At 40.7% G+C, this 24,429-nt stretch overlaps 2 protein-coding genes across 3 annotated transcripts in view; both read right to left on the bottom strand.

Annotated features, from left to right (window-relative positions):
* The window catches only part of PHLPP2 (PH domain and leucine rich repeat protein phosphatase 2), a 62,605-nt gene extending 46,626 nt beyond the window's left edge, over positions 1-15,979 (bottom strand). The window contains exons 1-2 of the mRNA XM_018062238.1: positions 15,832-15,979; positions 8,384-8,661 (exon numbers count right to left, since the gene is read on the bottom strand). Of these exons, the coding sequence (XP_017917727.1) occupies positions 8,384-8,661; positions 15,832-15,930 (377 nt within the window). The 5' untranslated portion in view covers positions 15,931-15,979. The remainder of the gene's footprint in view (positions 1-8,383; positions 8,662-15,831) is intronic.
* The window catches only part of AP1G1 (adaptor related protein complex 1 gamma 1 subunit), an 82,209-nt gene continuing 77,475 nt past the window's right edge, over positions 19,696-24,429 (bottom strand). For both annotated transcript variants that reach the window (XM_013971270.2, XM_013971271.2), the window contains one exon: positions 19,696-23,866. In XM_013971270.2, coding sequence (XP_013826724.1) covers positions 23,765-23,866 — 102 coding nt within the window. In that variant the 3' untranslated portion in view covers positions 19,696-23,764. The remainder of the gene's footprint in view (positions 23,867-24,429) is intronic.

Here is a 24,429-nt window from a genome sequence, read left to right as displayed (position 1 = left end):
TCTGTGTTTTGTGGTTCAAGAACTAGAAAATACTAGTTGGCAATAAGATTTACTTTTTAAAAACATGAAATGAGAATACTATAAAGTGAAATATAAACAACTGTAAAAAAATTATAATGTAGAAATGGAAATCATACTGATGCATACAAAAAAAAAAAAAGACAAAAATAAAAGCCACGATATGGCCCCTCCTGACCCTCCTGACTCAGTTCTGACTTCCAGCTTCTGTACACTAAGAACTACTACATGGGGAATGACCAAAGAACTAAAAGCCTAAAAAGATCAGCAAATACTGAATTTAACAGAAATGGAAAATATATTTTTCAAAATAAAAACATCAGTTACAATGAATCTCTAATCAAATAAAAGAAAAGTCCACAAAGGGTTGTGACAATATTGGGTACCTTCCTCATACAACGGTAGAATCCTTCAAAGAAGGATACATTTTAAGAGAGACTTGTAATAAACTATCCTGGAGGGGTCAATTAGTCATGTAACAGGAAGACTGGCTGAAGGATTAAGCTGAAGACAGGGTGACCAGGGGCATAAACAGCTCCATCTTTCCATGTCAAGAATGGTTATTAGATTTGGTCTAGATTGATCCAAAGAAAGGCACTATGACCAGTAAGAAGTTGCACAGGTAGACTTGGATTAAAAATGAGGCAGAACCTTCATAGTTAGAGATGCCCAATAATGAAACAGACTGTCCACCAAAATAGCTCAGAGAGAGCCACCTGTCACAGACAATTTAGAAGAGTCTGCTCTAGGAATCAAGTCAGGCCAGATGATCTTTAGGGTCTTTTACAACTCAGGGGTCCATGATGTATCTAAGACACCTTCCTAATATAGTACAAATTCTACCTAAACACTGCTATTATTTTTGGATACAGAGTTCAATGTATTTAACTATAATTCCACATATATGGTGTGTGTGTGTATATATATATATATATGACCATATATACTATAATGATCACATATTAAGACCAAGAAATTTTAACTCAAGCTCTATCTTATCAGCTCAATTTTCTTATTTCTCTCTGGAAAACCAAGACAATTGTAAACATCCTAACATATTTCGCATCATCAGATTTCCTGATCTAAAAAGGCTCTGTAGATTTTGGAAACCTCTTTAACTAGTTCCACCAAAAGAAAGTATTTTCCCTGGGAGAGAGGGAAAAAAACTAAGAGAAACTCCACATCTGCTCTCATCAATTTAGCATAAATGAGCAAACAAGAAATATTTCAAGAACTGCAAAAACAAGTAAAACAAGGGACTAATTCCATTTACTCATTAAACTCATCTGCTTAAGGGAGTAGAGAGTTATGGGGGAGGGAAAATTCTATCATATGCTTATGGATCAATTCTGTGTTCCAAAGTTCCAAAAGTTTAACAGGCTGCTAATTTATGTGTTAAATCTCTCATAAATCAAAGGAAATACACTCTATTGAAAAACAGGTGTAAGACAGAATATGTTAGCAAAGAAAGGTTCCATTCATCATTTGAAATACTTCCGTTAAGGCTTTAAGAAGAGACAATAAGACTATTGTTAACAGTGTGCTTCTCGGGCTTCCAGAAGCTACAATAGTCCTTGTAAATCTGAATATATGTGCATCTAGTTATTTTTCTCCAAACCAGCCAACCAATACAGTAATGCTATCAACAGTGTTTGTAGCGCTTGCATGCTAAGTCACTTCAATCATGTCCAACTCTTTGCAACCCTATGGACTGTAGTCCGTGTAGCTCTTAGCCAACAGCTATTCTGAACAGTGCCCACAGTTAAGTTACAGGTAAGAGAAGAGTAAGTTTCATTTCAGGGATCACTCCACATCAAGGAACATGAAACCGAGCAAACTTCAGGATATAGTGGAAGACAGGAACCTGGTGTGCTATACAATCCACAGGGCCCCAAAGAGTAGGTCTTTAGTAACTAAACAACAACAATCACTCCACAAGAACTCTAGTTAAATAGTAGGAGTACCTTCTTGCAACCCAACACACTGTATCCAAGACCCTAACACAGCACAGAGCAGCATTTCATATATCAAAGTCAGGTTAAAACTCAATCTCTAGCCAATAAGGTAAAATCTGCAAACTTTTAAGACCAACAATACATATAATGATACAGAAAACAAGGATACTTTGATAAATGTTTACTCCATATCTGACACCATGCTCGGAGAAGTCAATGGTACTCCACTCCAGTACTCTTGCCTAGAAAATCCCATGGATGGAGGAGCCTGGAAGGCTGCAGTCCACGGGGTCGCTGAGGGTCGGACATGACTGAGCAACTTCACTTTCACTTTTCACTTTCATGCATTGGAGAAGGCAACCCACTCCACTGTTCTTGCCTAGAGAATCCCGGGGATGGGAGAGCCTGGTGGGCTGCTGTCTACGGGGTCGCACAGAGTCGGACACGACTGAAGCGACTTAGCAGCAACAGCAGCAGCAGACACTATGCTAGAAGTGTCTCACATTTTACAAAACTAGGAAATAAGTACGAGAGAGTCGCATAATTAGTACATTTGGCATCAGGGTTTGAACCTATGTCAATTTCCTTACAAAGCCTCGCCTTTAGGCAAACAATATTATTATTATTTTTTTAACAATATTATTTTTAAATGTAGTTGAAATAATTTATGCAGAAGAGAGCTCAAAGTACTTCCTATGTTAACTTGTACCAGGAATGTAAAAAGTTATGTTTTAAAATTATTGTACATCGTTAGTCTGATACATCCTCATTTCAAAGATATACTATTTTATGCATCACTGTTGTATAAGAATCCTGCTAGTCTTTCAGTCCCTGGTTTCTGTGAGAGGGATTTTAGATTCTTGAAATTTCCTGAGTAATGGAAGTGTCTTAGTTATTCACAAGCGCCTTGGATCACCTCTCAGTTTATGCTAAGTGATGAGCTGACACAGGATGGGAGGTGGTCACAGAAAGACCAACCTCCTGAAGAGAGGCTTGGGGCTTGACATGAGCCCAATCTTGGGGGAAGAGAGGGCTGGAGATTTAAATTTGAGTTCAAGCACAAGATCAAGGATTAAATCAATCAATCCTACCCTATAACTCAACAAAAACTCTGTACTGAAGCTTCCTGATGGATGAACACATGTGCTGGGAGGGTAATACGGATGCTCCCTATGTGTGTATTCATTTGGCTCAGCCAATAGAGAATCAATCCCTGGTTTGGGAAGATCCCCTGGAGAAGGGAATGGCTACCCACTCCAGTATTCTTGCCTGGAGAATTCCATAGACAGAGAAATCTGGTGGGCCACAGTCCCTGGAGTTACAAAGAATCAGACATGACTGAGCGACTAACACCTATACTTAAATAGTAATCTTAAATACTGCTTCCTTGAGTTCGGTGAGACATTCTAGTGAATTACTGAACCTGAAGGGGTGCAATAACGTTGTGATAGTTGCAGGTGTAATGTCCTTGAACTTGTGAAGAAAGTCTGTGCAAAGTCTGGGTGGTTATTGTCAGAACTGTATCGCAGTAAACCAGACGGCATTACAATAACCATTAAGAAAAAAAACACTGCCAATTAGACTATGACCTACCAACAAATGTAAAATACACACTGATTTCAGAAGTGAAAAACTAAAATGTAAAAGCAAAATTTTCATAAAAGACAAATTACTTAACGTATAACACATTCTTTTATAGTTTAAAATAGTACAGAAATATGAAACAAAACAATCTTTTTCCTACCTCAGAGTTAATCAGCTCAGTATGTATTCTGAAACAGGACTTTCCACTCCCCTTTTTAATGTTAAAATATGGTAAACGAAACTTCAGACACTTGTAAGAGGTCACCTAGCAAGTCAGTGATAGTAAAGGAATTACAACTCAGGATTCCAAATCGCAAGGGCATAACTTTCTGCTAGACATATCTTATCAATTATTAACTTATCTTAAAAAATAGTGTATCAGCCACCGAAATCTTAGTCATTTTGATGACTAAAAATAAAAGTAAATATATGACCATGAGCCAAAGGGCATTTCGTTTTGTTAAGGTAATGTTGTTACAACTTTTCAAAGAGAAGGCAATGATTACACTAAGCTTCACTAGTGAGTCATTTATCACTTAAACAGTCCAATAAAACAGACAGACCAAATATTATGTAAAGAACACTGGACTGGGAGACAGGACACCTGTGTTCCAGCTATAGCTCTAGCACCACGCAGCTGCAGGAATGTGCTGTGGACCTCACCTCTCCAGTCCTCGGTTTCACATCTATAAACCGAAGGAAAATGGTTTCTGTGACTCCCATGGGGAAGTTGCTAGCCTTTTAGGCAGGACAATTTTTGCTGTATAAGACTTTCCCACACATTGAGGATATTAAGGTTCTCTGGCCCTTGTTCCCTAAATGCTGGTAATTCTCTCCTGTAGTTGTGATGACAAAAGCGAGGCCCCCACACATATTCCCAGATGGAAAGGGCAGGAGGTGGCAGGGCTGTTAGGTTGGGTTCATTTTCCTAATAGGTATCTCTCTCAGGTTCCTTCGAGTGCTAAAATTCTATAAATTCATAACCCCTCAGTTAAATTCAAGTGACAAGTCCATAACTAAAAAAGAGTAAGGAAAGAAGAAAATCATGGATGATTTAGGAAAAATAATGGGGTAATTTTAGTGCCAATAATCCCATTTCTAGGACCCAGCCCACAGAAATCAACAATTTAAGATAAATGGGGAGAGAGAAAAAAAAAAAAACTCATGGGCAAAGTTTAGTTATCACACTATTTCTGAGTGTTGAATGACTTGAAGCAACCCGAAGAGGTTAACACTAACTAGGACCAGGAATCATTTTAAGTACTTTACTTCCTTGAGACTCAAAATGTAGCACATTACGTAGGAGCTTAACACAGACCCCAGAGCCACTGAATCAGAATCTGTCTTTGAACAAACTCCCCAGGTGGATATTAGAGTTTAAGAAGCCTTACAAGTATAAACTCATTTAATCTTCATAACATGTATAATTTATTTAACCCTTGGATAACTCTATAATATAAATATTATCATCCTCCATTGTATAGATTAGTAAATTGAAGACAAAGCATTAGGTCATTTGCACAGTTAACAGTCTGAGCCAGGATTTGAACCCACAAGCTCTCAATCCAGAACCCAAGCTCTAAGCCATTACTGTATATTAGTTCTCAAGTTTTAAATAAGTTACAACATATGCATAAAATAGAGTACTCTGTAGTTATTAAAACTGGTATCTAAGGGATTTTTAATGACACAAGGAAATTAGTTGAGGTAAGCAGTAAATAAAATTGAACAAATAAATGGTATGAGTCCAATTACGTAATTTTTAAAAATTAGACATACCTACTAATTTTGAAAAAGAGCTGGAAAAAAATGTCAGGGTGTTGGGGGAAGGGGAAGGCAATATATGGAAGCTAGTGTCAGAATCTAGAGTTCAAATTCCAGGTCTCACCAGCTGAGTGATTCTAGATGAAACGATTAACCCTTTTAAGACTCATTTCCCTCGTCTATAAAATGGGGAGAATATTTACCTCATAAAATTGTCATGAGGATTAAATGAGACAATCTACTAAAAGTCTAAGTATTGGAAATTATTATTTCTTTGTACATTTTTTCACTTTTTCCAAAATCTCTACAGTGATCGTACACTACACTCCAATAATTAAAGAAGAGATATTGCCTGACCTTGAACATACTACCGGATCTCTCAAAAAGCCTCAGTTTTCCTCACTGAGAAGGAATAATCCTACCCCTCTTACAGTTACTGTGAAGAGTTAAGGAGAAAAAAATGCATAAAGCAGTAAGCCTGCTAACTAGCAAAAGAAAGCACTTAATGTTAGCTAAAATCTATCATCATCATTATTGTTTCTTTGGCTAACTGAGACTTCTTTATCTCCTACTCCAGCAAAGTAAATATATTCATATCTCAAATACTGTATGATACCACTTACACATGGAATCTAAAAAAACACAACGAAACTAGTGAATGTGTAACAAAAAAGAAGCAGACTCAACAGACACAGAGAACAAACTAGTGGTTACCTGTGAGGGGGTCGGGGGAGATTTGGCAGGGGTGGAAGAGTAAGAGGTACAGTTTATTGCGTATAAGACATGCTATAAGGATGTACTGTATAGCACAGGGAATACAGCCAATATTTTGTAATAACTGTAAATGGAGTGCAACCTTTAAAAATTGTATAAAACATTAAAAAAAATTTTTTAATTTTAGAAAAAGGAAAAAATATATTCATATCTTCAAACCACAGTTCAATAGTGTTTTCATTATTTTGTAATCAATTCATTGTTTTGTTTCCAAAGAGCTATTTCATTACAAAATTATCAAAGCTACACTCTCCATTTTAAGAACAGTTTAGGTTCACAAAAGTAAATTGTATTGCATTTGGACTCTTAACTAACAATACAATTAGTAGTAGCAAGCCAATTCTAGTGGGCTTTTTTCCACTTTTCTAATATCTCTGTATACATACACATTGGTATACAGATGAGTAAGTCTAAGGTTTAAATACTTGAACTCCATCAGTCACTACCAGCTATAATGTAGGTCAAGGCTTTCCACCTGATAAAATTAGATCGGAATCAGTGTTAAGATTTAGAAAAGCCTAAGGATCACCCAGTCTGATCCTTTCATTTTACAAATGGATTTAGGAAATGTAGTTAACTGGTGAACAAGGAAAACATTCAAGTGCTAATCTGCTTTTTCAGGAATTAGTCCAATTCTAAAAGGAACACATAATAAACCTCAGTTTAGACTTTTAAAATGGTATCAATTTTTAGCTCAGCTAAATGTGTTACTATTATTACCACATTTTTAGGTGGAAGCGGGAGCCTCCCTTCTCACTTTCAACAGTATTGAATCCACAGTTTTGAAATTCTGTTTGGAGACATTTACTTATTACTGAAAAAGGGGAAGTGAGAAAGGCACTTAAGGAGCTCTTATCTGAGGTATCTCAAAGAGCTGCTAATAGAGTTTTATTTTTTTTAAAGCTGAATCAGAGTTCACATGCACAGTATAAGACTACTTTGAGACTACTTTGTTTCTTCACATTTATATAAGATTTTAAGGAAAACACAAATGGCTTTTAAGCTTATGAAAATACGCTCAACCTCACTGTATCACATAAATGAAAATTAAAATAACAAAATTCCTATCAGATTTCCAAACATCTAAGTTTTCAGGCTTGAAAAAAGATTTGTCCTTGGAATGCTGAATTTACAATTCTCTAAAAACTGTTGACAATCATTTCTATTCACAATCTAGTATGTGCTCATGCGTGAGGAAGTCAAAACATGTAAAATTTAACACTAACATGTTCTGGAGAAAGTAAGGGCGAAATAGGTATACTTTTACATTATTCATCAAAGTATAACTTCTATGAAGAGGAATTTGACAATATCTATCAAAATAAAAAATGCACATATTCTTTGAGACAGCAATTCCATTCCTAAGATGACTTCCACATGGGAGAAATATCACAGGTACAAGGATATTCACTGCAGCAGTGCTTGTAGTAAAAAAAACTGCTAACAACCTACAGACCCACTAATGGGAGACTGGCTAAATTTATGGTAGACTTGTAGAATGGAATACTATGCAGCCATTAAATAAATGAAAATTACAAAATATTAATATGGAAAGGTATCTAAGATAGTGAGTGGACAAGGCACTGCATATAGCACCATCAGTTTTAAAAATTCATATACAAATAGTGACACCTACTCATGCATGAGCATAGGTACTTGTCATTCTCTATTTCCTTTTATACCTTTTTATTTCATCCTATTTACCTGTATCATTAAAAAAAATAAAACTTCAGGGACTTCCCTGGTGGTTCAGTGTAGCGATCTGTCTTGCAACATAGGCAACACAGGTTCTGTCCCTTCTGGGAAGATCCCACATCCTGCGGAGCAGCTAAGCCCATGCACCACAACTACTGAGCCCACGTGCCTTAAAGCCCATGATTCACGACAAGAAAAGCCACTGCAATGAGAAGCCCACGCACTGCAACTAGAGCGGCCCTGGCTCGCCGTAACTAGCGCAAGCCTGTGCACAGCGATGAGGACCCAGCACAGTCAAAAGTAATAAAAATAAACAATGTTTTAAAAAGAAAATAAAACTTTAAAAATTATTAATTGCTTAGATAGTCAACCCGTGATGTAACCCAAATGAAGTAACTATCAAATTTTCCTCCTCTAAGACTTTTTAAATTCAAGGATTCTAATGTCAGCATTCTAAGGACAAGTCTATTTTCAAGCCTTGTGACTATAACCATCATCAGCTCCAGCACAAATAAAATCCTAAAGCCCATTTCCAAGCAGAAACACATTTGACTTATACTGTAGTAGAATTAATGGTAAAACTCTGACCTCACCTGACCAGGTCTCCATGAAGCTGCAAATAAAGACTTTCCCTTCCCTCTCCAGCACAAATTTCTGATGCTGGTGTCTCTACTGTGCAAAGGACAAGATGTAAGTCAGAGGAGGAGGAGGCAGCAGAGGAAGTGGTGGTTGTAGTGGCAGTGGTCGTGTCCGCTCCATACAGGTAAACACAGCCTCTCTTCACATCTTCTCTCAGCCAGTCTCTCTCCCGAGAACCAAACCTACTTCTCCTATTCAAACAATTTCTGCTCCCATTGCGCTTCATATTTCTCTAAAAAAAAAGTCAAGAAAAAGAGATCGTTAGCCCAACTGTCCGACTGAGTTAGACATATTTGGTCCTTACCCCACCTTTCCACTCCTTATTCACCAATACTTGGCTGGGTACCACTTCCTCTCATGGAGCATTCTGTACCTGCCACGCCCATCCCAACAACTAGAAATTTTCATTCTCTTTCCTGGCAGCTATTCATGTCTCTGCCCATCATCTTCTGACACTTTTTTTATGTTTTCAGAAAAATGTCAAGAACAACAGTAGTATGCACACTACCTAACTTTCACAAACTTTTATATTTTGCCAGATTTAGTTCAGATCATTATTCTAAAGAACATATATATGATACAACCTTACATATACAGCTAAAGCCGCCCACTACCTAAAACCTCATTTCTCTTCTCCCTCCCCAGAAACAAACACTCCACTATACTGTTTATCATCCCATGCATTTTTTTACATTTGCCCTATATGTATACATCTATAAACTCTATCTAATATTGTTTTACATAATTTAAAACTGTATCTAAAACCTGACATACATATGTTTCACCCTGTCATTTTTTTTCCCCTTGACTCAACACTGGTTTAGAAATATATCTATGATATTACACCCAGCTCATTCTTTTGAATACCATTCCACTGCATGACACACCAAAATTTATCCCTTCTCCTGCTAAAGGCATTTAGATTGTTTTTAATTTTTCATTGTTGGAAACAGTGAAAAACAATGCTGCAATGAACATTTTTTTATATCTCCATCTGAAAACTTCAGATGGAGATATACATCTGAGGCAGAGGGTCCTCATCCTCTGCCTTATATCCCAAACAAGCAAGTACAGAATCAACACAATGCTGCACAAATATTCTTTCCATTCTCATGTTTAAAAAAAAAAAATTCCTGCTGCATTTGAAAACTTAGGTATGCATATACATTGTAAAATCACATCACCTCAAAGCAAAAACAACTGCTGCAGCAACATACCGCTGCTGCTGCTAAGTCACTTCAGTCGTGTCCGACTCCGTGCGACTCCATAGATGGCAGCCCACCAGGCTCCCCCGTCCCTGGGATTCTCCAGGCAAGAACACTGCAGTGGGTTGCCATTTCGTCTCTAAAGATCAATATTGACCTGCTCTATTTTTATAATGAGCCATTTCTATTCCCTTTAATAAAAAAACCAATTTCCACAAATAGTTACTCTGATGCACCTCTCCTGGTCCACTCCCCACTGCTTTTCACTCTGTTTCAGTCATATCCAACTCCCCCAAAACACCAACTATTTCACAATTCCATGACTTATCTGAAAAGTCCTCCTCCATCTTGTCCACCTCAGTAGTTATTCCTCAAAATTACTCAAATGTCACCCTCTCTATGGAGTTTTCCATGTCTCCCATTCCCATTTTCTCCTATCTTGAAAGAATTAATTACTCTCTCCTCAGCAGAACTTTTTCACCTTAAACATACTTCCACTACTACGTAAATCACCATATGTTTTTAATTATTTGGTATTTTGTCCTCTGTTTACACTGAGAAACTATTATAATGCCTTAGAGCCTAGGTGGCACAGAGATGCATGCACAACTCAGCTGATATCACAGAAATTTATCCCTGGTCCCTACTGAAGCCTGACTAGCTCTGGCAAGAAGCTGAATCAACTTGGGGGGAAAAAAATCTCCATTTTTTAATAGGAAACCTTATAATCTTTCCTTTCTATCAGCCACAAAGCAAATACTTTTGCTAATATTCCTCATTGGAAAACAGAAATATCTATAATAAAGCTGATATTATTCTTGTACTTACTGAGATTAAATACTTGAAGATAACTGTAGCACCTAACGGAGACGGCAATGGCAACCCACTCCAGTACTCTTGCCTGGAAAATCCCACGGATGGAGGAGCCTGGTAAGCTGCAGTCCATGGGGTTGCTAGGAGTCGGACACGACTGAGCAACTTCACTTTCACTTTTCACTTTCATGCATTGGAGTAGGAAATGACAACCCACTCCAGCGTTCTTGCCTGAAGAATCCCAGGGATGGGGGAGCCTGGTGGGCTGCCGTCTATGGGGTCATACAGAGTCAGACACGACTGAAGGTGCAGCAGCAGCACCTAAAATTCAATCTCTGAAGATGATAAAGAAAGGGGAAAAAAAAGAACGTATTCCCCATGTGGAGAGAAAGAAAAATAAGAAATGAGAGTGGCTTCACTGTTTAAATTTAGGATAATAGTTAAATTGATCATTTTATAGATCTCAGGAGTTGCAGTATGGCTAAACCAAAACCATGAGGATTATTACTGATACTAACTTTAGATAAATAGAGTAAAGCCCTGCTACAAGTGGGAACTAGGTCTCTTTACTCTCATCAAGAGCATTTTCTCAAAGCTGAACATATTAGAATTAACAAAGGGCTTTCAAGCACTTATAAACAAGGGACCATCATATCTGCACGACTAAATAATCTTAACCAGTGCATAATTAACCAACTGATTTTAAGTATTTATTTTTATTCTTTGGGAAAGATCAACTGATCCTCTGAAAACAGTGTTCCATATGGTACAGCTACATTTATGCAAAGAAACCCCACATTTTCAGTGGAGAGAAAGTTCACTCACTGCTATCGAGAGAGCCATGGACACTGCTCCACAAATCCATCAGAAAGAATCCTTAAAAAAACTTAAGGTCAAACAATATCCCACTAACCTTCTCAATCTTAGAAAAGTCAAGGCAGACCCCAGGAGGTATTACATTAATTCACCCATGATTCTTCTTCGGTGAGAATGTTTAACAGTAATTTTTTAATGTGAATATCTATTTCCCTTAAAAGACTATACATAAATTCTTTAAGAAAGTTACGCTCTTGAAACACATGTGTTGTTGGTCAAAGAATGTATCTCCTTTTATATGACATATTCTACCCTATGAAAATAAACGGCTGAGTTAGAACTTCAGTAGATATTCTCTTAAACCTGTTCAATGGGCATTCAAAGGTCTAGATACCAAGGCATAGCCTTCTGGGAAAAATCTAGATGAACTGGTTAGCTATAATTATTGTTTAGTCGCTAAGTCATGTCCAATTCTTTTGCAACCCCATGGACTGTAGCCCACCAGGCTCCTCCGTCCAGGGGATTTCCCAGGCAAGAATACTGGAATAGATTACCATCTTCTCCTCCAGGGAATCTTCCAACCCAGGGACTGAACCTGAGTCTCTTGGACTGCAGGCGGATTCTTTACCACTGAGCCATCAGGGAAGCCCTTAGCTATCATTAGTCACTGCTGAATTACCGACGGTAAAGCGTCTGCCTACAGTGCAGGAGATCCGGGTTTGATCCCTGGGTCAGGAAGATCTCCTGGAGAAGGAAATGGCACCCCACTCCAGTACTCTTGCCTGGAAAATCCCATGGACCAAGGAGCCTGGTAGGCTACAGTCCATGGGGTTGCAAAGAGTCGGACACGAATGAGTGACTTCACTTCACTTCATTTCCTTCTCCATGACCTAAACCATCAAGGAAGTGTTGGGAAGGTCAGTTCTCTACTTTAAGATGCCTGTAGCTCTTTTAATTACTATTCCACTGGAATTGCTAGATTGAAAATACTTCATTTCCTCACTTACTCTTCTTATATAAGAACTACTGACAAGCTTCTCTAAAAGGGAACACAACCATAATCATCCTCCCATCAAACAAGTGTATTAAGAGCACATTTAAGATTTAAAGATATTTCTAGATAGTAGAAATCTTCAGAGGAAGCGATGAACTAAGTACTTACTTCAGTTTTACACTTTCCACCCTCTAAAAAATGAAGACAACATTGAGGGCTAGCTCTGATTAGTTCAAAGGTGATAAAACTATTAAACGCTCACACACAATTAACTCTAGATATGCATGGTAGAGTTGGGGGCTTCCCTGGTGGCTCAGAGGTTAAAGCATCTGCCTGGAATGCGGGAGACTCGGGTTCGATCCCTGGGTCGGGAAGATCCCCTGGAGAAGGAAATGGCAACCCACTCTAGTACTCTTGCCTGGAGAATCCCATGGAGGGAGGAGCCTGGTAGGCTACAGTCCATGGGGTTGCAGAGTCGGACACGACTGAGCGACTTCACACCATGCATGGTAGAACAGGGTCTACTGAAGTAACTCTCCATACTCAGTGAGTTCTAGACTGTGAAATATCCTAAAGCAGGATATGTGTTCCCGCATTCAAAAGTTCAGAATGATATGGGCTCATCTCAGAATACACATGCTAAGGAATATCTTGAAATGGATGGAAGAGATAAACAGAGGAAGAATATTTCAGTTCATTAAAATCTTTTTGTTAGTGATTGATTTTAAAAACCACATGTGCACATCAATTTGATAAAAACTTGAAACTACTATTGAAAAAACAGGTCTCATAGCAGTCACTGACTTGATGAACTATAACTTCATTTATTATACAGACTCAGTTAAAAAAAAAAAGTAAAAGAGTTGGACATGACTGAGCAACTAAACTGAGTAAAAAAAAAAAAGCTAAACTATAGCAAACATCTGGAAATTTTTGCTTCAAGTATACTCCTGATAATCTTAAAGAATATTAAAAATATCATACTTATATTCCAACTACAGTTATGAAGGACTATATTCTAAATAGCAATTTGCTAAATAAGATTCTGAATCCAAATTCTGAATCAAATTTTCCAATACTCCATATAGTGGTGTGTGCGTGCTTAGTCACTTCAGTTGTGTCCTACTCTTTGTGACCCCATGGATCATAGTGTGCCAGGCTCCTCTGTCCATAGGATTTTCCTGGCAAGAATACCAGAATGGGTTGCTATGCCCTCCTCCAGGGCATCTTCCTGGCCCAGGGACTGAACTGACATCTCCTACATCCTATATTGCAGGGAGAATCTTTACCGCTGAGCCACCTGGGAAGCCCTAGATCTCACCTGACTAAGTTACACCAGCTTAGCTATAATTGATGCTCATTATTTGATATTAAGTATTAGAGAAGGGGGCAGCAGAGGAGATCATTAGATGGCATCACTGACACAATGGACATGAATTTGAGCAAACTCCAGAAGACAGTGAAGGACAGAGGAGCCTAGTGCGCTATAGTCCATGGGGTCGCAAAGAGTTGGACACGACTTAGTGACTGAACAGTAATAGAAGAGTTACAAAAAAGAATGATAAGTCTTTTTCAAAGGGTTTTTGGAGAAGAGTATTAGGAGACAACAGATTCTGAAAGTCTTCTACTTATGTATTCCTTTCCCCTTTCACCTGGCACAAAGTTCAACCACTCAGCTACTGAAGTCAACTTTTGTTTGTAAAAAAACACACAGCACCTATTCTTCAGTCAATCCCGTTTATTGGCAAGAATGCAAAGGTCTTAAGACACTGTTAGCCTCCCATACCACCAGATCAGCACTAGACTAAGTATTAATTTCTGGAATCTTTCTAATGGCCTCCAGATTGGAACCCCAGTAGTAGGTTGGATCTTTTCCTGGAACTGTAGGATGCTAGGACTCTTCCAATAAAGATCCTTATTTCTCAATTCCTTCCCTCCCACATCTCATTCCCCATGGAAAAATAGTTGCTGTAAAAATAGCAAAGGCTGTTTACCTTCAAGGCCAGAGGGCATTACCTATCTCTCAGACTTGCCCTTTCCTGATAAGCCAGGCCAGCAGAATTTTTTAAAGTTCATTCACAATTTATATTTTTGTGACCTTACAGTAAATATCGGAAAGCCTTTGAGTAATTAAATTTAAAACATGATTAAATAGTTTACAATAAATATGTAAAAGGTCTATGTGGAAGTGGAAGTTAACTATGAAAAGTTATTTCAAGTTCCTGTATTAAGATTGGGAGGTAGTAGCAGAAAATTTTTTTTATTTTACAGAGTTCTAATTTATGTGGTTTCGTGGATTCACCAGATGTTTCAAATCTACTATTTTTTTCAGTGTTGCCATCTTTGTGATGTCCTACGAATAACCTTAGTAGCAAGTACATGGTGCGCACTCTCAATCCCAAAGACCATTACTTAATAAATTTTTCAACATGATGTATTTTCATTGTTTTGCAAAGTATTTTCGAAACACGCCAAATCTAAATTTTCTTTGCTCTCTTCCTTTTCTCTGGCAAGTTTTAAATACTGCTAATTCCTCTTCCAGAACTTTAGAAGGAATTCCATTCCTTCTCCAGGACACCTAGTTTACGTATTTGACCTACGGAAAAATTTCTCTCCAACTAGATATTTCGAAGGCTAAAACTCCCTCCAGTGAATCTTCCACTCTCTCTCCTTCTAACCACCTTCACTGGCCCCACCCCACCCTACATTCCTTGTGCATTTTAACTTCTCCTCATCACCTTGAAGGCTCCATTCCCCCCACACCCCTTGCCGGCATCTGCCTTCATTTCCTCCTACTCCCCCTAATTCCAATTCCTGCCAAAAAGCCCCGTTAGTTGCCTGTTGCATAACTGCTCCCCCATCACCGTCTCCCTGGATTGTCAGCCCCGCTCCCGCCAGGAGGAATGCCCCCTTTTTGTCCAACCCCTCCTCCCTCCTGCAACACGCCCAGCGCTTCCCCGAGATTAAGCTCCTCCGGGGATTCTCTCCGCAGGCGGGACAGGTCGTGCTCCCAGGCCGGCGCTCGGGTGCGGGGAGCGGGTCTTAACTTCAGTGGGAAGCTCCGAGGGCAGAGGTTGCCGCGCCAGCCGGCGCAGCCCCGAACACCTCAGCGCCCGGCCAATCACCGCCGCCATCCTCCCGCTGCGGTGATGTCTTCAGGTGTCCGGGGAGAGAGCCCTGCGTACTTCCAGCTCCGCTCTCGGGCCAGGAGACGCCAGCCCGGGGCCGCGAGCGCGGCCGGAGGAAGCAGAGGCGGGCCCCCAGGTCCTGAAGGAGCCGAGTGGGCGGCGGCGGCCGGGTGGACGCCAGACCCAAGGCGTGGGCCTGTGAGGCGGGTGGCGCGCGGCCAGGGATGGGCAGCGGTGGGGACGGAGGCGGCCGCCGCCTCGGCGGGGGCCCGGCCCAGAGGCCTCAGCGGGTGCAGCGGCCCCTCCAGCCGGGCTTGGGGGCGACCGAGCCGCGAGGCTGACCGACCGACGCGAGGCGGGGGTCGCCTGCTACCTCAGCCACCGCGCGGGGCAGGGGCGGCCTCTCCCTGCTCTCTCTCCCTCTCCAGCCCGCCCGAGCACCTCACCTTCAGGACCCGAATCCCGCCCGGCCGACGGCTCGTGGGCGCTTCAGGCGGCTCAGGGGGCTCGAGCGGGCCCGCGGGTCCCGGCTCCACCTCCCCCATCGGCGGCTAGCGGCGGCTGCACAGGGACGCCCGGCCGGCGCGACGCCGCGCGGAGCCTCGGCGGCGCGCGCGAACACCCAGCAGCCCCGCCCCCCGCAGGCCTCTGGCCCCGCCCCTAGCCCCGCCCGTCCCTGGCCTGCGTAGCTGCGGGCCCGGTGCGTCCCGAGCGCTAAGGGACGCAAGCCGCCGGCAGTCGGCCGGGGACTTCACGGGCGGAGCCCGGCGCCGCCGCAGGGCTGGGCCTTTACTATCACCGCCGCCATCGCGTCGGTCAGTCAGCCTTCGGTTTGGAGTACTGAGGCGCAGGGAGAGTTATTTTCTGCTCTCCGCGACTCCTAAGTAGGGGCTGGACAGGGACAAGGGAGGTTTGCACCTGTCAGCAGAGCCGGGAGGATGCTGTCTTCTGCAGAAGGTGGCTTTTGTCACTTACCTCTCCCAGACGTTTCCTCTGTACTCCAAAACTGGCCCGTCACCCTCACGGGTGCAAAGCCATTGAACGAACTGAGAATACCCACCTTAGCAAGGCCCTTTCTCTTCTTTGTTGTAGATGGTCACAGCCTTCTTCAGAAAATTCGACCCCACCTTCTGTACAAAATGTCATCTCACCTCCCAGCCACATTTGAATTCCCTCTCTTCATGTAGTAGAATTTTCTGAATATTGTTCTCTGCTTCAAGCAGTAATGTGGTCTGGTCTCTAAGCTATTTTGTTATTTGCAATTCTAATTCAGAAATTTTTTATTTTCTTTTAGTTCCTGCAGTGATAGTTTTGTGGCCGGCCAGTGAGCCAAATCAGAGAGCCTGATTCCAAATTTCAGCTCTACCAACCCCTTATTCTCTCTATACCCTTGTGCAATTTATTTGATCTAAGCCTTTGGTTCTTAGCTGTGAAACAGAAAATAGTCTGTCTAGGAGTTAAGTCTGAAGATTTTGCAAATGCATACAAAGTACTTGACACATAGTGATTCACAGCAGTCACTATTATTCTGAATTTTCAAATTGAAGATACACTCAATTCCTCAGAGTCCTATTCTTAATTCTGCTCTTTATTTTCCTAGGAAACCCTCTAGACCTCTGAATTTTTAGGTCTTCCCCTCCTACACAGGTCTAAATCGTCAAGCAACTAAGGAATGAAGCAGAAAAAAAGTTTCTTTCACTTTGAATAATTGGTATAAATGGTATCACCAATTATCCACTCCTTCAGATTACCTAGTCCAGACCAACTGTATGTTAAGAATATTTTAATTACAGGTTTAGTACAAGAGAGTTTGAGGTCTAACACTGCAAACTGTTCCCCTCTCTTCTAGGAGATTGGTCCATTTATAGACATTTTAAATTCTAAGACAAAATTTGACTCAAAGATTCTGACTCTATACAAATTATTTCTTCTGTGGAAGTTTGGTCACTACTTTCTCCCTTTACTTGAGTTACTTTATATATACACCAAAATTCCAATCTCCAGTTATCTTCGTTTCATTTTAGTGAATTTAAAATAATGTCTCTGTCAGTCTGGCATAAGATGAAAAAAAGCTCTTATGTTGTCTGCCTCTGAGTTTTCCTTCTATCCTGAAATTACCTTCAAGAAAGCTACTCAGAGTTGTTGGGATTCCCATTTCAGTGCTTACTGAGTAACTTGCTCCAGCAAGGACACTCATATATAAGGGATAGGCACCAATATGGGGACAGAAGTGGACTTGACCAAGGGCAAAGAGGCAGAAAGAATGAATGCAGCTCAGTGTTTCTAAAAGCCCGTTTCTTGAGGTATTACATGTTACCTTTTCCACATTTCATGAGCAGAAGTTCTCTCCAGGACCACCACCATTAGAAGTTGTGCTGGGAAACAGCAGCAGTTAGATGATGGGTTTGCTGTTGTTATGATTAATGGAGTAGTGGGCATCAATTCAGAATACCAGCATATGCTGAGTTATGTATTTACTACTTCTTCAGCAGCAACAGTAGTACTTTCAAAAGTAGAACAACAAAAAGCTACGAGCCCAGGTGTTGTAGGGGTAACTTATGATACAGCTCTTTAAAAGTCTCCATTGTTAAGATCGAATTCAGTTGAGTGGTGGCGACCAGTTGATTCTGAGTTTTCCTTTCAAATCATGTATTGCCATTAACATTTTATACTGTTTCAAGGGTCACATATCCATGTTCTCCCCCCAGTTCAAGGCAGTGTGTATTATGTATGCCAAGGGTTATGTAACTACAGTTTCTGGAAATGGTAAACAGCTGAGACTAACCCTAAAAATAAATTCCTCTGGGAATTTTTGTGCAAAAATCCATCTGCCCTCACTGCAGGTTCATCATTATAAAAATCACTGTTTGAATCAAGCCAAGAGACAGAGAAGTCATTAGACTACCTCCTTTCTGTATTCTTCCTATAAGCAGCTATGCATACCTCTCTCCACCTGAAAGGGGTTGGGGAGGGACACACACACACAGTTTATTCTAGGAGCTCTTCCTAATCCTCACTACAAAATGGAAAGAGAAGTCTGGGAAAGGAGAGTTCATGTCTGCCAGATTTTGGTAAAGGAGTCTTAAGAGCTTTCTACATGTGCTTCTTTATAGCTAGTTCCCACTCCTTCAGTGATCACAAGTCATCTTTAGGCCTCAATGCTTTATTTCTACCATAGGCTGAGCAGATGTAGATATTCCTTCTTTTAGTTTTGAATAAACAAGGTGGACTTAACCTGGCCTCCAGGTTTATAGGACTGTTTTTTCCTTTGAACATTTCTATATTTTTTGAATCTGGAGACAATTGAACTAGAGCAGGAAATAGCATGAAAAATACTTAAAAGTGATAAAAATTAATTTGGTCCTTCTGGATGGAAGTTCAAATCTGCTACTCTTCATTGTATTGTTAGGAAAATGTCTGGAGTCTATTACTGCCTAACAGTTTCTAATGTAACTCTTATATTTTCATCTCATAACACAAAGATGAAAATGTCAAGTAAATTTAATATTAGAAACAAATATGAATTTTAACTAAGCCACACACGAGGAAAGATTATAGAAATGTCACTTATCAAACAGCACCAAGGGGCACTTCTGTATAAACCAGATTAATTGCTAAGGCGTACTTCCTTCTACTTTTCAATTAAGGGACTATCATACTCTCCCCCTATCTCAATCAAGGTCAGGGATCATGTATAAGCTCCCAACTTTGAACCACTCTCACTTCTATGGGAGAGTTTGTATAAAATAGATCAGGAAACAGAATTCATTTTGGCTGGTCAAGGCTTCCTCTTCCTAGTCACAGATAAAAAACCACAAACAAGCTTATAGCTAAAAGTCCATGACCACCCTCAAATACATACTTCATCTAGACATGATTCAGTATTTTTACTTTGAGAATTCACCCATGTGGAGAAGATCAGCATGAAAACAGTCACTAGTTAAAATTTCCAACTATACTTTTTCTGTTAACTACAGAATTTTTTTTGGGGGGGGGGGAGGGGGGCGCTTCTCTTGTGGCTCAACTGGTAAAGAATCTGCCTGCAATGTGGGAGACCTGGGTTGGGAAGATCTCTTGGAGAAGGGAAGGGCCACCTACTCCAGTATTCTGGCCTGGAGAATTCGGGGTCACAGAGTCAGACACAACTGAGCAACTGAACAATTTTTTTTTTTAATTTGTTTAAATTTCTCTCTTGCTAAGTTTTCTGTGGAAAAGGAACATGAACTGGTTAGTGGGTTTAGCTCAAAGCTCTGGAATAAGAACCCATCCAGGGCTTCTCCAACCCACTTGGAAGAAGTGAGGAAGCAAAATTTAAATCATTGAGTATTGACTTTTTATTATTAGTCACTGTTCATAATTTGTTTCAACCAAAAGACAATACACACAGCAGAATTCTAATGCATCCCATGTAAATGTTTACATCCATTTTATTCCTCACTCGCCTCGAAGACTTATCATTTAATTTTAAATTTTTTTTACATCTCAAAAATATGTCTGCAATAATTAGAACTTCATTAGCCATCCCACTTGGAAACAGCCTTTTAATATTTTTACAGTAAAGAAGATGTGATGGGGCTTAATGAAAATGTAACTTACAACATTATGAAAGAAAAGGGACTATACAGGGACACACTGGAGTTCACAGAGGAAAGAGTTCAGCTCTTTCCCATGAGGCCCCCAAAGAGAAAACACAAACAAAAATACACAAAGCGCAACAGCAGGTTCCAAAAACAAAACAACGAAAAAACCTCCAATGCTCCATCTGGAAGCCAGAATCAGCCTCGTGGAAGTTTGTGAAGCAATTCTGCAAGCTGCTTCAGCTTTTTCTTGTTTGAATGTTTCAGGTCCTGGAACCCTGTAGATGGGACCCACTCTCTGCTATTGCTTGAAAGAAGTTATGCACTTCCAGTTCTACAAGCAGCCCCACCCTCCTGAGCGAGAGATGGTCAAAGTGTTTTCAACTTCAGGACTTTCTAAGCTAGTCCCTTCGGTGATCCTCCCCATTCCCAAACCCAAGTGCACAGACATGTACCACCTCTCCACCAACCACAGAGTACATGAATATCCACTTTTTGCTTTCTAGCTCCCTCTCTGTTTAGGACAGTGGGGATAAGATACATTCACTAGAAAATAATTTACGCATTCAGATTTTCCTTCCCTTAGTTCTCATAGCCCGGTATTTTCCAATGCAGAAGATAATGAAGTTGAGCCTCAAAAACAGTGTCCCCTCATTTCCAACCTCTTATAAGAACAAACACAGAAAGCATGTTATATGATAGATGGAAACACTCAAACCATTAGTGCTGACAGTTTTTCTTATATCAATGTGACAAACAAGGGGTTCGAACCACTCTTTAACCTAGCAAGAGGGGAGAATCCTCTCCCAAATGTTATGCTGAGGAATGTTTCTTTAAATGAGAAAGACCTTAAAATGAACAGATGATCACTATACACAGCATGAAGCGTTCCATGGCTGTCCAAATCACCTCAAGGTAAAGCACCGGAGCATTGGGGGAGAAGTTTCTTGGGTAGAGCACCCTTCCTACAATTTTTTTAGATTACTGAGACGAATTATCCCTTAGGATTCCTGTGAGGGCAGGGAGGATGTAGAGAATAAAAACTACTCTGGAAGAGGAAGAAAAAATGAGGTAAAAGTGCTTGTGAAATTATCCAAGTAAGTGCTTGTAGGCTCAACGGCTTATCACCCTAGAGTTATTAGAGCAGCCATGGAAATCACTCTTTCCTCACAATGGCTCTGAAGTTGTAAATCTATCCAAATTTGCTCCCCCTTGGATGGTTATACTAGGGAAAGAAAAGAACTAAAATGTGCAAGTATTGATAGAAAGTAAGACACCTCTCCTTTAGCATTGAGGCCAAGGGAGAGGAGAATGAATTCTGATCCTAGAAACTAAGGCACGCTGAAGCTTTCCAAGATCCTATCATTTGAAAGTCTTTACAACCATCAGTGTCCAAGGCAAGTCATCTGGCTGCTAGTCCTTCAATATGGTGCTTAAGTTCACTCTCTGGAATCATTACATATTCTACACAGCACCCTTTGTGTTAAGGCCGATTTTTACTCTGTCTGGATGAAGCCATGGATGATCACATAACTCTACCTCAAAACTACATTCACCCAAAGAGACTTTGTTCTCAGAGTAGCCCCTTTTCCAGCCCCATCAGGTAGCGCTGTCTCATAGCATGATCTTCAGCAGACTTCTGAGATTCAGTTTGGTTCAACTAAAGAAACTTGAGCTGGTTAACTGTAGACGTGAGAGAGAAAATAAAGCCTCAACCACAAAAAGGAATGTTAGACAAATTCTATTCAAGAAATCCACCAATATTATGTTAATCCTATCACATTTCACAGCGTTAAATACCCATCCAATGAAATCTGTCTGCAAAGAAACCTCTAAAGGTTACTTTTCATCATACAGGCAGAGCAGTTGTCTGAAACGTACACTAGTCCACACTTACTTTACTGAAAACTATGCACAAGATAATATTCTGTTCTTGATTCAGCCAACCATTTACCCGGTAGAGTAAGTTTTAGCAAATCTTGCTCTTATATACTAAAATAAGACCAGGAAGTTCCCCCATTGGAGCCTTTAGTTCAACTCCTGCTTGTCAAATGTTAGGAATAGTCTAGCATCTGATACAGAGCTAGATTTGACAAGACACTGAAGATTTTCAGTAAAGGCTTGGTGAAATGGAAAGGAAACAATGGCTATCTGTACCCAGTTCTAAGATCAAAGCCAAAGTAGTCCTTATACTGTACTCAATACAGTAACATTTTAAGAGCAAGGTGGGCCTGGCCTTTCCTCTTCTTTAGCACATCAGACGTAGCGCCTGTGCGCCTGAAGGCACATGGTGCATTCAACGAGCGCCACAGGAGAGTCACCTTACCTCATGCCCACACCTCAGTGCTGACTGGACACCACGAGGGGCCTTTCGAAAAGCACTAGGCATTCTCACTAGTTTAAAAAGCTCCAGATCTCAAGGCTTTGATGTAGATATTCATGAGTCTGGCCTCTCAAGAGAAAGACCAACTTCTCAGACTCAGGAAACGATAGTCCTACCCTACAGTGTCCCTGAGACTTCCTCTGACAGAGGGGACAAGGAAGCTTCAAGGCTTCATTCCAACACCATAAAGTACAATATAGGAAAGATTTCTTTAACCGTGTGGTCTTTATTTCAGTGCCAGTGTTACAGATACAACACAAATGTTCCAGTTAGAAGAAGGAATTCAAACGGAATGCCAAGGTCCAAGCCAGGCTCAGGAAATAAAAAGGGAGGTTTGGAGTAATGGAGAATATGACTCCAATACGCTCTAGGGTGAGTCAGATACTCACTCTTCATATGGGCAAAGGTGCTTTTGTTGAGGAGTTTGTACTTTAGAAGTGGCAAACTCCTCTTTCCACCCATTTACCATAGTTCATCAGGCAAGTTATGGGTTTAGGAGAAACTTTAAAATTTGTGGTGGAAACAGGGGCATTAATAACTATTAATATATCTTTTAGAAGTTGTCCACTTTTTACTTTAAGGGGAATCAGTTTCGAAAATCATGGAGAGAATTCATGACTACAGCTAAAAGAATGAAGAGAAAGGGGAGCTGGAAGAGCCTTGGAAGTTTCTATTACAAATAGAGCACCATAACCTTCATGCCAAATCTCAACACAAGCTCTTCTCAACTGCATCTGTCCAGTGTTTACAAATAACCTCTCAAGGTCTCACCAGTCCTTGGTAACAAACATACATATACATGTGTGTGTCTGTGTATATACAGCAATGCACAGAAAAGGGTACCAGGAGCCTAATGCCTCTTTCAAACATTGGGGGAACCAGTAGAAAAAGGCATGGCTCCCTCATGTCCACTGTTACATTTCCATTCTGAATGCCAGATGTAAGAAGCGCCTGAAGATGGTAACCCTGCTAGTGAGGAGTAAGTACCCCACCTCGCCCAGTCCACAGAGAAACACAGTAGAAAGAAGGGGCAACTCTTCGCTGCAGAGACAGAGTGAGTGTTTTCTTGTCATGGATTCCAGTCCTCTCCTCCAGACCAGCTGCTTATTTCCTCGGGGGCCCAGGGAATGTTGATTCTGGCTGTAAATATAGGAGGGGTGGAGAAGTGCGGAAACAGGAGGAGAGGAGGAAGAGTGCAAAGTTGTCTCCAGAAGCAGCCGGCCTCAACAGTGGAGGAGAGGAGATTAGTCTTTAACAATGCTTCAAGGTCAGCAATAACTTTAGGAAAAATCCTCCTCAACAGTTCTCTTCAGTTCCTCATGCCCATGGTACAGCTGGGGGGGACTTGCCAGCGATCACAACCTCCTTCCCAGAGTTCCTTTGATTGAGTGGGATAAGAATGAGAATGGAGCTGGACCCTCATTGCCAGGACTGAGGGGGAAAGTTGTTCACCTCTGCTAGATCTTGCATTGCTGAGCCCTTGTGATTATATGTGAGCTTGATCCGCATTCGCAGCTGTTGCTGAAGAGAGGAAAAAAGAAAAAAAATGACACACTGAAATAAAAACTCCAGAATCTGTAGAGTCTACAAATAGACTTTTTCTTTTGTTTTGGCCACAATGGGTAGCATGTGGGATCTTAGTTCCCTGACTAGGGATCGAACCCACATTCTTTGCAGTAGAAGCATGGAGTCTTAACCACTGGACCACCAAGGAAGTCCTACAAATGGACTTTTGATCACAGAAAACACAAATAATTGTGAAGCAGAACTGTCTCTTAAAATGACACACAGGCAAACAACAACAACAACAAACGCCTAGTACTGTAGCTACTGGCCAACGTCACGCAGTCGAGTAGAGAAAACGACCTCCAGAATGCAGCACTGGCTTCAACCCTAGAGCCATAGTACAGGACAAACCACTCGGGAGCATTTTCACAGTAACATATGCTGAGTACTTTTCACAAGGATTTGACCCTTGTATCCAATTTTCTAGAAAAATGAGGTAAACACACTCATCTATTATAGTCTACATTCAGATATACTGGATGTTTTGTCTGTAAAACTGACAGTAAATGTGCATATCA

This window comes from Capra hircus, chromosome 18 (assembly GCF_001704415.2).
Source record: "Capra hircus breed San Clemente chromosome 18, ASM170441v1, whole genome shotgun sequence".
Classification (NCBI taxonomy): domain Eukaryota; kingdom Metazoa; phylum Chordata; class Mammalia; order Artiodactyla; family Bovidae; genus Capra; species Capra hircus.
The sequence above is the reverse complement of the archived record's forward strand: the minus strand, read 5'-3'. Positions and strand labels throughout refer to the sequence as shown.